The sequence below is a fragment of the Buteo buteo genome, chromosome 4 (assembly GCF_964188355.1).
Source record: "Buteo buteo chromosome 4, bButBut1.hap1.1, whole genome shotgun sequence".
NCBI classification, from domain to species: domain Eukaryota; kingdom Metazoa; phylum Chordata; class Aves; order Accipitriformes; family Accipitridae; genus Buteo; species Buteo buteo.
In genome coordinates, this window is record NC_134174.1 from 69,565,750 (window position 1) to 69,581,477 (window position 15,728).

Genomic DNA, 15,728 nt, shown 5'->3' on the forward strand with positions numbered 1-15,728 from the left:
TTTTTATGCCTTGTTGAATTGAAATGTCTCATGGAAAGTCTCATTAAATGCATTTCTCAGAAATAACTTATAATGTTAGCAGACCACATCAGAAATGTCAAGGCGAGTGACAACTCTTTAGCTATTACATTGTATCTGTTACACCATCCATAAGTACTTTCATAATTTCTGAGATGCTGCTTCCTAAGTTTTAATTTAAAATTTATGCTGTTTTCTTTCATAGCATGTTTTGAAATGGATATGTTAGTTATTGTACTCTTTACAGAAAATTTGCTAGGAGTTAGTCATTATTTAAAAGAGCCTGAAAGTTGTAAAAGGATTACAATTGAAAGGTGTAATTTAAGAACAGTTTTCCAAAGGCAAAGAATAGTTCTTAAATAATATTTCTCTGAGAAATCAGAAAGAATCACTCTCAAATAAAAAGATAGAACACTTTTATACAAGACAGTAATTTTTGCTTTGTTTAGGGATAGGTTTGTTTTTAAATATACTGCAAATCTCTGAGCTATCAGCTTTCACTCCTCCCTTTCTCTTGCCTTTACATTCTGCAGGAAAAGTATGAAAGATGCCATCAAACGGCTTCAGCCTGTCTGCCATTCAGTTGTCATTTCTCTCTCATTCTCCACTAATATTTGGACAATCAAATCCATAGCATAGAATCATAGTCTTTTTCCGAGAAGTCTGCAAGATGTAGTGTAGAAAAAAAAAGTGGGAAATAAGGATGTGATTGTCCCAATACCAGAGGAGGGTTTAATTCCACCACATTTCTTCATTCCTTTACCTGTGAAATGGAAGAAGGTGCAGCATTGGGCTTTGTTTAATTTTTGCTTCATTAGAAATGTAGTAAGTAGTTTTACCTTCACAGAGGTAAGCTGAATAGAAGACAAAAAAAAGACCTTTTAAGTTGCTTTGGGGTTTTTTTTAGTGCTACTCAGAATACTACTGACTAAGCGCTGCTGAAAATTCTTAATAATAATACAGGCTAAGTAAAACTAGGTCCTCTCGTTTACTCCTGCTTTCTAGGAAGTCAACAACAGGCATACATACATGTCCTAACAAACACCTAACAAATCCCAAGAAAATTATCATCTTGCTATCATCCTCATGATGAGGTCTGCCTGTCCACGAGGCCCGCCTAATTGCAAAGCCAAGACAATCAGAATTTTAGTATTGTTTTTTAAGGGAAGACCTATCTGATATCTAAACCCATCCATAAGTACGGAGGCTTTACTCTGCTCAGAATGAAACAGCAGGAGCTGCCCTGATGACTACCAGGAGTTTGGTCCTGTGCCCATTACTCACCACGAGAGCCACTGACTTCTCCTTGGGGTTCTACGGGAAGAAGGTGCCCGTGTTTGAAACCTAAACCCTGTTTTAACCTAAACCAGAAAACTGTGTGAGGTTTATCATGAATTGAATCAGATAGTTCTTGTCAGGTGTAAATTAACTTGATTTTTGCCCTCTGCTTTGATTTGGGAGAGGATATTCTTACTCTAAATACCAAACCTGGCATTTGGAGACTGTTGTGCCGTGCTGGCACCTTTTGACCTGCCACCAACAAAGATGGTAGAACCAAGAAATAAAAGAGTTTAGAAAAGTTCCTCCAGACTTCTGTGGCATGGCAAAGAATCTGGGCCACTAACAATGGTGTTTGGCTGTATTTTCTGCTCGGAAATTATGTTTTGATTATCTAAATTGTTTGTGATGTTCCAGTTTGAAAAACAGTATTTTTGCTTGTGGTCTTAAGTCATATCTGACAATATCTGAATGATGAAAAGGAGAATGTGTTGGAGGGGAAATGAGAGACATATGAACACTGACTTTGGGGGATGCGTGGAAGGAAAAGGGGAGAAAACCAACACTGTCATTAAACATGGCGTTTCTTATACAGGCTCTAAATCATTTAGCGGTGGTCTTTCCTTTGGGCAAAAACTGCCACAGCTTCTCACTTCATTAGGAAAAGTGAAATCTGTATTTAATTTGCAAATATTTATCACAAACGGTGTTAGATAAGCTTTTCAATTTTCAATATTTTAACACAATTGCAAATAAATTCCAATTTATTCAGAATTCTAACTCTCCATCTACTCTCGAGTAATTCAGACAGAGCTCTGTTGTTGTCTCCTCCTCTGTAACACCAGAAATTGAGAGAAGGATTAAACGCTTACTGTTTCAGACCAGTTTGGGAACCAGAGAATGCTGGGTCACGATTGCCTGCGCACAGTCATTTACAATGGTGCAAAATTAGCGCCAAAAATGCTAAATGTAGCCCTCCTGTTTTCTCTCAGACAACAGTATTTGCTCTCACCCCCATGCAAGTGTGCTGGAGGTCCAAACAGACATGCCTTCGTTATTTCTGCAGCAGAATCGTGTTAATTTTCTACTTCTAAAACTTGAAAACAAGGTTCCCTTTCAGTTCAGTGGGCACTTGCGTCTGATTCCACTATTCAAAACCAGTGTAGTAACGTGCAGTGAAAGATGTTGATCCCCTCAGTGAACAACTGCACGTCAAGAGTATCAATGCAGGTTACCCACCACAGTGACACACTTACAGTCATCTTATGAAAATGTCCGTTCAGTAATTAATACTAATCCTGCAGGAGGAAAAAAGTAAAATACAAAAACTGCTCTGTAGTGGTCCAATATAGGAAAGGGAAATGGAGATAAGATTCTGTCGTCTTACATCTCCTGGTCTCCAGGGAAACAGAGATCCACTTCAGCTTTGAAATGAGGAACTTTAATTAAAAGCTGACTTTTACAATGATTTATTCTTCAAGACATCTTTAGATGTAACTAACTAAACCTCTAAGGGGGAAACATGCAAGCTGGGTGACCAAAAGGGTTATTAGGAGCCACTGTTCTTGAAACCACTAAGAATTCATTACTCCTTTTTTCTATTTTTTCCTCTTCCATTTTCCATTCTTCTTTTTGTGTTTTATATTATACTAAGAGACAATTAGGTATTTTATTAGTGAAAGTCTTGGGGATACTATATGCATGTCTGTTTCTCCTGGAAGCTGTTAATATACAACAGTTCTGGTGATTTTCTTAAATCAGAAAAGAAAGAAAAGCTGCGAGAAGGTTTGATTCTTTCTAGGTAAAGCAGGAGAAAAACCTTAGGCAAACCAGAACTGTTGTGGTCAGTCATGCGTACAAAGTCCATCTAGTCCGCCATCCTACTTGATGATAGCTAGCTAATGCTGGGTATTGCAGGAGGGGATGGTACAACGCCTGCAAAGCAGACAGAGCTAAAGCAAGCTGCACTCCAAACTGGGCGTCATCCTGCTCTCCTACTGTGGAAATGGATTCAAACCTGAAGCACATCCATTTATATTGTACTTCAAGGGATACGATGGTGGAAAATCAGCTGATCAAAGCATATGTGACTACTGACTAGACTATAGAGAAGATGCTACGTAATAGCCCTATTGCAGCCTTGGAAAGATGAGGCTTGCATGACTGTGTTTCACCTGGGTGTAAGCAGAGACTTGCGAAAGGCAAGAGGAGACTTGCAAAAGGCAGAGCAACCACTCTTATGTTTGGAAGAGTTTGTCTTTTCCCATCTGTGTTTACTTTTGCATATTCTCTCTTTTCTCACGGATTCCAAGCAATTGGAGTTTTCTTTCATTTCACCAGCCATGAAATCATCTCTAACTTTAAGGAATTACATATGCTGAACCCAACTCATCAGGTTTTTGTATAGCCAGTACCACCTATGTTGCGTCTCATCAAAATCACACTGACATTCAAAAGGCAAAGCCAAAGTGCTTTCATTTAACTGGGAGACACGATACCTGTTCTAATCTAAGACAGGCCAAATAAATCCTTTACAAAATTCCAGGATTATTCTTTTAATCAAATAATTTGTATCAGGAATTATTTCATCCAATTGTTCTCAAATGCCTCAGTTCTGCAAGTGAATGAGTATCCTTTGAGGAATGACTGATCATTCTCATTCCCAAGCATCATGAGCTTTTGTATCGTGTCAAAATTTGTATGAGAGAAATGACGGTAATATTTCAACTTTTCTTTGTTGATCTCACACTTCAATTAAGAGTATGCATCCTGCAGTTTACCTTGTTATGCTCCACTGGTAGCTATTACTTACGGTTCCCTTTCTGTCTTTTTACTGGTTGCGTGGCACGGTGATCGTTTTCTTCTTTCATCACTGTAGATCAGGATCAAGTTCCCTTGTATCAGTGAAGTTATCCTGAATAAAACCAGTGTAAGTAAAAATAGAACTGCCTGAAGTAGCATTACATTCTTTATGGTTATCAGTTCTCAGTGAGCTGATGAAAATGGTTTCTAAACAAAAATGCTACCAATTATCACAAAACTGCAAAGAAGCCAAATATTAGAAGACACTCCTAATTTAGGCATAGAAACAAGGGGGCCAATATACCATGATATTACACTCCTGATAAAAGCCCTTTATTGAATATAATGGCTATAATTGCAACATGTTTAAGATGATGAGAGGAATATTGCTGTGATTCTTAAAATTCACATGCCTTCTTCATCAAGAAGAAGGCCCTTAGAGAAAAGCCTGTTTATTTTTAAAAGTTCCTCTAAAAGAGCACATAATTCTTTCAATAAACATTACATAAGGGGGAAAATGTCACACATTTTCCTATCATTAGTATTTCCATAAATAGTGCCAATTCTATTTTTAAGGATGCTAATAGTAATCACTCTGATCCAGCTGTTTCAAAGTCTTCTAACACCACCACAGTTAACTAATAACCTTCTCCTATTAGGATCACCTGCAGTGGCCCGCAGTAAGCATGAACAGGCAGGAACCTTAAAACTAAAAGCTTGTCCAGACTGGTCGAAGAAGGGTTACCCTTTTCATGGCAGGGCAGGGCAGGGCTCCTGTTGATTCCACAGCTGCTGGCTATAGTGCAGAGGGATTACATGCCTTTTACCAGCTGGTGCTCAAACCCATAGTGATAAAAGTGCCTGCCTCCCTCACTGTTAACTGTCTTCTTTTTAAGCTGTTGAGGTAAGTGTGCGCTAGTTCAGTTGCTTTTTTTGGTTTGGCCTTTTACAGTGTAAAATATATATACTGCTTAATTTTCTGTATACTGTAATGCTTTCTCTTGCTTAATCCTGTGAAAGAGTGATTTTTATCTCTGGTACTATTTCAGTAATTCAGCCCTTTCAATTTTTGGTGACTTCTGCCTCTGTTTGTTTTTTTGTTTTTCCTTTCATTTACATGTCTGTTTGCTTTTCTGCTTATTTATTTATTTAGGTTAACCAAATGTTTTGCTAAGAAATTAAGACCATATGTTACTATATTCTAATAGGATGCATTCTTAGAATTCACTCATCTAGTTCCTTCACTTATGGGAGTATTAAAAAAATCCATACAAAGCTATAGAGACTAGTTTTATATAGAAAGCAATGACTTTTCATCTATTATTCAGTGTCCCTTCCTTTAAAAAGATGAGAAAAAACCTTTTGCTTCCTAACTTATCTGAAGTCAAATGCAAATAAAACTTGTGTAGCATAGGTGCCTGCCAAGCTGAACAAGTAGCTGGGCAGAAAAGCTGAATGCTTCTCTCTGAAGCTTGGTTATCACTTGCAACTTTATAAGGTGATGTGGTACCCTTAAAGTCCATAATTAAACAGTTCCCCTGCATGAGTATCTCTGGCACCATTCTTTCTGTCAGTCACATCAATCTATGACACTTTTGAGAAGTGTTGGTGGTATCGACAGATACAATAGTGACCGAGCACTGTAAAGACATCAGTTTTGCTTCACAGTGCCCCAGGGTGGCCATAATACACATGAAGAGGAGCCCGTTCAGGCCATGGCTGAGTCGTAGGAGACAGCTGGCCTCTGTGCTTTGGTACCAGGGCAATATGTGATGACATGTGGGGGCAGCTTCCCTCTGTTCCAAGGGTACTGGTGCATTTGAAGTGCAGCATCTTTGAAACCAGGAGCAGGGATGAAGGAGGGCTCTGATTCAGTGTCCACCCCAGAATATTTGATTCTGAGCCCTCTGTATGAAGACTCAACAGCTTAGAACCTGACAAGAGATCAGAGCCCAAGTTTGGTCTTCTCCGAGATTGGTATCCTTTAAAAGAAGAAAAGAAAAAAAAAAAAATCTTGTGATTCAGTCAAATGAAACGTGGCACTTCCTTTCTCTACCCAGCAAACCAGCTGAGTCCAAAAGTAGAGACTGACACATCTTTAGAGATAATCTGGCAATCACTTTGGTCCATCATGAAGTCTTTTAGTGTTGCTGCAGCTGAAGGATTAAAAAAAAAAACCAACAACCAAAAAACCTAACACCTATGGGAAAATCTTCTTTCAATGTCCAGACAGGTTCTATGTCAAAAGACACAAATGCAGGTCTTCAGCAAACCCATGCAAGCTCTTGGCCATCGCTGTTCCTCCTTGTTCTGACATCACTTCTCTGTGAAATGCTAGTGCTAAGATGACTGTTCCAGGTGGAGACCTGACTGCATTTCAACATGCTGGGTCAAGATCCCCCCACGTTTGGACAAGGCTGTTACTGCAGCCTGCCCTTGGGCTATTTCTGTCTGCACAGCAATTGCATGGTTTTCTCTTTGTACATTCAATCCCTGGGTGGATTTTGCTTCTAGGAGGGAACTCCCAATACAAAAAGCTGAAACCCCCAGTTATCCCCCAAGATCAGAAATGATCTATAGAGAATATTGCTTGAAATATGCATACTGGCTGTTGCTTTGCAACTGAAGCTTGTAACTCTGGCTTACTAAAAGTAAAATGAACCTATTGAGGGATATATTTATTGACTTTTGAGCTATTAATTCTTTTTGCCTTCTCATTAGGATAAAATCTTCCTAGATGCTGTTATGTTACAGAAACAGTATTATGCTCCTGTGCTGATGCTGCATAGAGAACTCAAGCTTCAGCGAGGAGGCTGAACTGGACAACCAGACTTGAAAAAGGCACATTGAAACTCCTGTTTTAAGATGATTTACTTGAGTCGGGTATCTTTCTGGATTCACTTTCTCTCTGAAATGCCTATGAAAGTGTTTCTCCATTGCTACTGTGTTACAGAATTCTAAACAGAATGCTGAGATCAAAACTAGCTGAAATAATCCCCTCTCTAAATAATGGAATTATGTCACTGGTTTCAATCCTAATGTATTTTCTTATGTAATCTTAAATAATTATCCTAAAATATTTTTGGTTTTGCATAAACAAATGCAAAGCAATACTTCTTTTAGTACAGCTTTGCCATTGATCCATTTTTTAATTTTCCACAAATTTTGCCCTCTGGTTTATAAACATTGCTCATAATTAAGATTTAATCACTTAAGTAGCCTCAAAGAAAATCTATTCCTAGAAAAGCATAATAAAATAACTAGTCATACCTGCTTTTTCTTAAAATCAGCAATAGTAGTCTAATTAGTAGAATCTTTATTTTCAAAGTGGAGGTGTGTTCAGGCTGAGGAATAGGTGCTTTGTCTTATTGAGCCCTGGTAACGGTGTATTTTTCAGAAGCTTGTGGCCCTGTAACAAAAGAAGTGTGAAGATTCAGGCCTATTTAGTTATACATTTAAGCCAACTGTTCCCATGAAAACAGTAGTATTGTAGGTCACTGCAGGACAACAGGGGTTTTTTTTGTTGTTGTGGTGTTTTTGGGGTTGTTTGTGTTTTTTTCCCCAAAATCCCTATAAAATGGAAGTTTTCAGGGTTCAACATGCTCTACTACAAAAGGGGGTCCTGTCCGGAGAGTCTTTGGAGGTGAAAAGTTCCTAAATGAGGGGATTGTTCCAAGTGAGCCAAGGTGAGAACAATTCTAAATTTACTTGTTTGCCTCAAAATATAATTGCCAAGGCTGTGTATTTTGCCATGTGATAGTTCTTACAGTTAGTGAGATGCTCTTTCCTATGGAGTGCAATATGCATTTAAGGTTACAGACTATAATAAAATGTGTTGGTTACTTTTCTATGAATAATAATTTAAAAAAGCTTCTAAAGGAATCCCACTAAAATAGCTTTGTTTTCTCATTTCACTTATTAAGCACAGTATGTCAGGAAAAAAAAATCATGTATCTAAACTCTGGAACTTAATTTTGTGTGTTTTAAACCCTAGTAATGCTACTGATCAAACTTGGTCAGGTCACTGGGAACATAATTATCTGGATTTGTAAGATTAAGTACTCTGTGTCTTGGATTTCTACCATCGTGCCAATTAAGAACATATTTTTATTTCAGACCGATACAAACCCTGGCGAATCTCTGTGTTATTCACCCCACTGCACAGAGGCCCAGTGGGGACGCTGCCACTTCAACAAGAGCCAGCGACGGTCCCTGACAGGGCTGCGCTGCCGGGAGGGTTTTCCTGGGGGGGTTCTTTCCAAGGCTAATGCCTTTTCCTCTGGATGCACCCACCCTGTGACTTCCCAAACAGGGAGACCTGCCGACAGAGCTGCTTAATTTGGGTGAGGGATGTGGGCCCTGGAAGACAAACCAGTAAGTAGTCATAATGGGAAATGGAGGCGGTGGAAGTGTTTTAGAAGCTGCCTCTGAGAGAAGGTGAGGAGCGCTGTGCTTGGGCGGCTGACCCAGCAGTGAGGAGACGAACCCCCACACCAAGCCCGGCCAACGACGTGCAGGGGAGCGTGGCGTGAGGCTGCTGGAGGCTCGAGCAGGTGCTCGGAGGACGCAGGTACTTCTGTTTAGTCACTGAACAACGTGCGTTTACCTGTTCGGGCTGGAGATGCTGCAGGGCCCTTTCGGGTAGCGTGAGGGTTTCCATTCCAGTCACGGCAAACGGAGGCCCTGCCCAGGCCAGCAGCTGCCCCGCGGTTCCCCACCTTCGGAGGCGGCGGGTCAGTCCGTCCCGGCCCCGGCTCTCCTCCCCGGACACCCCGCCGGCTGGGGGTGCCGGGGGCCGCCCTCGGCGAGGCGCGGCAGCCCTGGACACCCGCGCCGGGCGGCAGCTGTGCCCCTGCCCCGGGCGGGGGGGGCGGGAGGCCGCCTGCCCGTTGCCGCGGAGACGCGGGCCCGGCCGAGCGGCGCCTCCAACCGCCCGCGGCCCGGCCCGGTCCGCGGAGCCGATCGCGGGCTTCTTGCGGGGGGAGGGGGGCCGGTGCCGCGCCTGCGTGCGGTGCGGAGCCGCGGAAAAGCCGCAGGTAGCGCGGCGGGAGCCGCCGTCCGGGGCACCCCCGCGTCCCGGGTCGAGGCCCCGCCGCCGTTCCCGCCTCCCCTCTGGAGACCCGAGGCGCGGGCGAGGGTCACCGGAGCGGCGTGTGTCGGGCGGGCAGAGCCCTCTCGGGCCTGGAGGTAACAGGGAGAGCGGCTGAGCACCTCGCTAGGACCCTAGCGCGGGCTAAAATCGGTAGGACTGCAACCCAGAATGGCTTTTTTTTTTTTTTTTTCCTTGCGTTGGTTGGTTTGTAGGGTGGACAGAGCTGCACGCCGGCCCTGGGGTTGCGAGGGCCAGGGAGACCCTCCCGGGAGCGGGTCGAGGAGCCGTAGGTTTGCTGGGCGCTGGAGAACCGGGCGGCCGTCGTCCCCGTCAGCCTGCCAGCGGCTCTGAGCTGAGCTCTGGGGAAAAGGAGGTGAGGGAAGGCCGCAGCGCCTGGGGAGGCCCGTGCTCCAGCCCGGGCGAAGCAGCCGAGGCCCTTACGGCACCCGTGTCCTTCCCGATGAGCTGGGAAGGCTCCCCAAAACCTCGCTACGCCCAGCACCCCGACGAGGGACCGCAGTCAGTCACGAGTGCCCGTATCAGAGCTAGTAGAACGGGGGGAAGGAGGTGTTGATGAGGGGAGTCCCAGGGGGCAGGACTGTGTGCTGTCGGAAGGGTGGTTATTTAACGCACATAGGCATCTCGGTGTTTCTGCCAAGCCTACGTCTGAAGTGATGTGGGGAAAATGTAGCCGCAAGGGCCAGTCGGTGATTTTTCCTCTTTACTATGCCTTCAAATACATATTATGATAAATTGTATCGTTATTATAAGTGTGTATGTCTATAAAGAACACTCTGACTGCTTTGTGTCATACAAAGAGTACATAGCGCTGGGGATAACCTGCAAATTAATAACATAAAAAAAGAAACTTGTGTCGTGTATGCTCTTTCCAAAATTCGTTATTGTTTTTCTCAGCTCCTGACTTGCCTTCAGCTGATCAGTTTGAAATACTGAGACGGTATTCCAGGCTTGCTGACAAATGGATGACAGCTATTCTAAAGAGTTTAATGGCAGTGGTGATGATTTTGGAGCCAAACATCTCAAAAAGAGAAATTTGTCCAGTTCTAATTCATCAAAAGAGATCAGGAAAGCTGTTGAACAGTGTCTGTCATCATCTTCAAGTACTCTTGATATCAGCAGAAAAAATATTAAGCATCTTACTAAGGAAATATATAGACTGCCCAGGATAAAGGTGAGTAACTTGTTATGAGTAGTTCTGACACCTTTGGCTTGAGTACAGCACAGAACAGTTCGGGGCTCATTGCTTTATCATATGAGTGGAAAAGCTACAGATTCTTAGTTATGATCTTTAATCTCTGGTTTTGGGTTTGTTTGGTTTTGTTGTTTTTTTTTTTTTTTTTTTTAAGAAAAAGTCTTTAAATAAATCACTTCCATGTGTAATTTACAGAGTTGTGTATCCTTTAATCCCCTTTAATAGTGTTCTTTCCATAAAAGCATAGAGCAGTTTACAGTTTTCACAGTCAACATTTTGCATGCCAAGGAACAGCCACTTTCTTTCTGGATTTAAAACATTTTTATGTTTTTCTCTGGTAGTACTTTCATCTGGAAGGAAATGTCATATCAACAATTCCTGAGGATTTATTTCAAAAGCTGCCACGTCTTGTTTGGCTGGATCTCCGGTATAATAAGATTAAAGCTCTCCCCCCTGGAATCGGTTACCACAGGTAAGATCATTGGTCATACAGCTAATTTAATAACAATTGTATTTGTCTTCTACTTGCCTTTACTGTAATTTCATTGTAACAGCCAGACTTTTATATGCTTTTATTTGGTGTTGACCTCAGTGCAGGAGAGTGGTAAATAAGCTTAATTTTGTTTACTAAAACTCAGATGAACTGAAAGGTCCAATTAATATTACATAGTGAATTTCTAAACTCTTTTATCTTGAGAAATGTAAGACCTGTTAGTCTTTGCATGAAAGTTTTGCAACACTTTCATTTTACGGACTGTAGGTGACTATTTTTACAGCGTGGTAGGGGAGGTAAAAACAGGGACCCACAGTTACAAACCTCGTGTCGCTCCAAAGTGACGATCAAGGACAGTTTAGTCAAAGAACGTTACCCATTAATCTGGTTTTGATGGTTCTCTGACATGGTATTAACTGTTGGAAGGATTAATTGGCTGTCACTGATTCAGACGGAGTGTGTGAGGAAGAAAGTCCACCATGTTGCTGTGACCCTGAAAAGTGCACTTGCTTCTACATTGCCATGATCACCAAAACTAACTTCTCGCCGGTGTTTTTTTTATTGTCCTTGGACAATTCTTTGCTTCTCACTCCAGAAGTGGAAGACCACAAATCACAATATATGGTAATTAACAGGAACAAAGAAATTCTTTTGTTACTGGAAGGAAAGAAAAAAAAAAGACCAACACGGGACAGTTTGCTTGTTGTTGTGGTTCTAGAAGAAACATTTCTGTGAAGAGTGAGTAAGGAGGAAAAGGAGGCAACACTTGAATAATATATGCTACAGAATTTAAAAAAAAAAAAAAATCGTGGCATCTTGTGATTTGAAACAAGGTGCTTAAAGGTATTTTAACATCACTTGTTTGTGAATCATTATATATTCAACTTGTGATTAGAAAAATACAGTAAATAAAGGTTATGCCTCTAAAAATAGCTCAAAAATGTCAAGTTTAATGATGTTTTAAAATCCTTTAAATACAGCTTTCATAAATTATTTTTAAATTGGACAGGACTTGTACAAATTCACAAGCCATGTTAAAATACTATGAGTGGTTGAAATCCTTTGAGATTAAGATGTTCTCTGTGTTGTGTACATCTTCCTTGAAAATAATGTCAGTCATTAGTCCCTACATGTATTATGCTTTATCGTGTTTGTATTTTTCCACTGACTTCAAACAGCAGCTTAGCTTTTAGAAAATGCCCATCAGAAATAGTCACTGAATATTACTTAGTTTCATTTTATCCTTATTACATGTTGAAGCGTAAGCTGTAGTTTAAGATGTTCTCTGGGTATCCTTTTCTAGAAGCAGCCAGAAGTGTAGTTGCCATTAAAAGCAGAGACTCGTTGAAATGTTGTGCTAGTTTGGGGCCTGATTGATTGACCATTCAAGTTGTTTGTGAATCTTTTCACTGATTTTAATAGATACTCTGATTAGAGTTTCTCAGGTCAAACAAAAACATTGCCTCAGTTGTGGAAATGGCATCTAGCCCGACGTGCAGGGAGGGAAGGTACCACTCTAACACTTCTCTCTAGAAATCTCTGTGAGATCTGGATGTGCGGCTGGGCAGGGATCAGCTGAGGGCATGTTCCACATCATCAGTGCCGCAGAGGTTGCATTCAGGTAAGAGCTAGCAAGAATGAGCATTTGCTGTGCTGCAGGACCTCAGCTCTCCCTGCGCAGGGCCATAAACGCTGAGGGGTTCTGAGGCAGTGGGATCACCCTAGCATACTGTGGCACCTCCAACTGCAGCGGAATTCAGGTTTTGGAGTCTAGAATCTCCTGTGGCTTTCACTTAGTTCTTTGCTTTAAATGCAGTTGCATATTGCACTTCAAAAATGAGAACATTGAGACAGTGCTTTCATTTTTTGACTGAATTGGAATGTATTAAAATATTGCCACAAATGTTAATCTGGTGTTGAGCAGCTGCCAAAATGTTTGGTTTGTTTTTCTTTTCTTTACTAGAGGTAAAGAAATATTATGACAGAAACTACCAAGCTTTCTTCATGTTTGTTTTGTTGAATTTTAACAGTAAACAAGTCAAATTGCAACACTAATAAATAAAACCAACACCTTGTCAATAGAATATCATTTGATCTGATATGTTGCTGGATATTAAAAGCTATTTAAAAGAATGCTATCAAAATGGCAAAATGAAGCAGTCAAAAACTAGGAAATGGGTGAAGTATGGTTTCTGTATAGTCTCCATTTCACAGCTGCCTGGGGGTCAGCAGCTGCATGCTACAAGGGGAAAAAGAGACAACCTCCCTGCATTTGGTCAAAGTGTCCCTGTATCCTAAACATGCAGTACCCCAGAGGTTCCCATCAGAGCCGCTCCAAACAGCAGTGTATACAGCAAGTGTGGGTATTTTACTTTCTAAGCAATACCAATTGTTTTCTGAGCATGGGCATACTGACACTTTTCCAGAAGCATAGATTTTTCTGATTAAAAAAAAATATTATCTTATGTGTGACATAAATGCCATATATGTCGTATATGACCCATGCCAAGCTTCTAGGCTGCTTCCAAGAATAGGAACACTAGAGCTTTTAAAAAAAGTTGACAAAATTAAATACAAATAGGGCATCTTTTTTTCTAATCTCATTATCAAAAATGGCTGAGCAGTTTTAGCTCAAATTTAGCCTGAGGAATGCACTCGACAACCCAAACAGTTGAAGCTCAGCAAAATTGTAAACAACTGAAAAGGATGTGTTTATAATTGGTACAGTCAGTATCAGACTTAAAAGCAATAAGCAGGCTTTGCAAAGAAAGATCAAATACTAAATACTGAAGTAGTATATAATAAATGGGCATAAATGCAAAGTTCAAATTGTCATACCAGAAAGCTTTGGGGTGTGTTATTTTCCAGCACTGATGTTAGCAATGGAGAAGTGTGGATTTGCCTTGTGCAGTCCTTTCTGTAGTAGGAAACAACAGAAGGAAAAAAAACTAAGGATGAAAAATATTCTTGTGTTTCTATTTAATTAAATGAACCTTGCTCTTACAGTTGCTTCTGTTTTATTGAAAAGGCAATTGAAAACTCTGGTTTTAGAAGGGAATCCTATAAAACAGCTACCCGCAGAGCTTGGTAAGTATTCACTTCTTCTTTTTCGAATGTATCATAGACACTTTTTGGCTCTTAGTGTTTAATTCTGTGGTTAGACTTCAAAATACTTTGATATTTATCTAAAGAATGGTTTTAATTTACCACAAACATGTGCTATGAGAGGGGGAAAAGTTACTAATGTTATGTATAATGATTGCCTTCATTGAGAGGGGAAAATTTTAATAAAATGTCGCTAGCGTTCTGGTCAGAAGTATTCAATACTGTTTCTCTGAGTAAGGCTGAAGTAAAAACCATGTCTTGGATCTCAGACATCTCAGCCGTCTGCATAGTAAGACATAAATAACTAAATCTGATCACAGTTGAGAACTTCTATAGCAGTTTCTTACACTTAAGGATGTCTTTACAGTTTGTAACTTTATTTTACTGACTCTTTTTGCATTAGCAGTTATTACTTTAGAGTAGCAAGTATTTCTAAATTAAATGTCTGTAAGGAAAAGAGAGCAGGTTGCCTGGATTCCTGGGATGGTCTAGTCAGGACTCCTTGGGCTTTTGGAGTCCTCACAGCATAAGCTTTGGGGCGGGGGTTATCCCTATTTGATGTTGTCTGAGCTGGTAGCCCAGGCTAAAGGTGTCAAGTTGTTCCATTCCTGCTTCACATGAGGCAGCCTGTTCCTGGAATAACTCTGCTTTTTCTACCCTGAGCTGAGCAGTGACTGAATAAAAAAAAAAAATACCATTTCCTGATTTAAACATCCTTGTGTCTCTCAAACTAGAATGGGCCACTGGTGTGCTGGCCTTTCTGCAGTAAAACTCGTTTCATATGATGCTGTTTTCTGGACAGATCCTAGATCAGGACTCTCTCTTCTTCTCTTCTACTGCAGTACTTCAATCATTACAGGCTTCCCAGATTGGTATTGAGATGAGGGAATTCCTACCATATGTGACATTTATCTATTTCTCCTGGCTCTGTTGATGATAGGTACCTAAAAAAAGAAAGCCAGCATTCCTGCTGGGTTGGAGGTTTTGCTGAGGCCACAGCAATTGGTAAAGAGTGCTGCAGGCTTTTCAGGGCAGGTTTTGTGCAGTGATGACAGATGGCTGGAGATATTTGTAGAGGCTGGCTGCAGCCAGGCTTCCCAAAGTCACGTATACGCTCATTAGCAAGTGGTGCAGTGACACCCTGACTGAGTAGGGGTGGCCCAAGCCAGGCTGGTCCACTCTGCCAGCTCTGCTAGCAGGACTTTCAGCATCATTTGCCTTAATCACTTGCACACATCCACTTCAGTATCTTTAAGTTGCAAGGATCCTGGATAAGGCTGGCAGGATTGTTGTACTGGGTTGATGCTGTCCTACCACATGCCTTACTTTGTATGATCTGTTCCCTTGACAGAGCCTGTACATCCATGGCATTGCCACCTCGTAGTCATATATACCACAATTGCCACTACGTAATACATACAGATATATGTGTGTGTGCGTGTATGTATACACACGTGATTTGCAGAACGATGCCTCCCTCTGCCTCACAGTAGCTGAGCTGCTTCAGACTTGACTCCTTATGTAGTGGACAATGTAAGACCTGGACCAGCACAGCAGTTTGAACATTAACTAGGTGATGGTAGTCATAATGCAAGGATTGCCTTAATCCAGGTTACTAAAGGCTTCTTATTTCCCTGTGGCGGAGCTGCGTGTGTCAGGACTTCAGGTCCCAGGCAGTCTGCATCGCAGGCTTCTCCGGTCTTGGGGACCTGAGGAGATTACCAAGC

At 41.4% G+C, this 15,728-nt stretch overlaps 1 protein-coding gene across 1 annotated transcript in view; it reads left to right on the forward strand.

Annotated features, from left to right (window-relative positions):
* Positions 1-9,006: 9,006 nt before the first annotated feature.
* The window catches only part of LRRC27 (leucine rich repeat containing 27), a 33,915-nt gene continuing 27,193 nt past the window's right edge, over positions 9,007-15,728 (forward strand). Inside the window, exons 1-4 of the mRNA XM_075027016.1 lie at positions 9,007-9,563; positions 10,106-10,382; positions 10,745-10,875; positions 13,925-13,983. Coding sequence (XP_074883117.1) covers positions 10,170-10,382; positions 10,745-10,875; positions 13,925-13,983 — 403 coding nt within the window. The 5' untranslated portion in view covers positions 9,007-9,563; positions 10,106-10,169. The remainder of the gene's footprint in view (positions 9,564-10,105; positions 10,383-10,744; positions 10,876-13,924; positions 13,984-15,728) is intronic.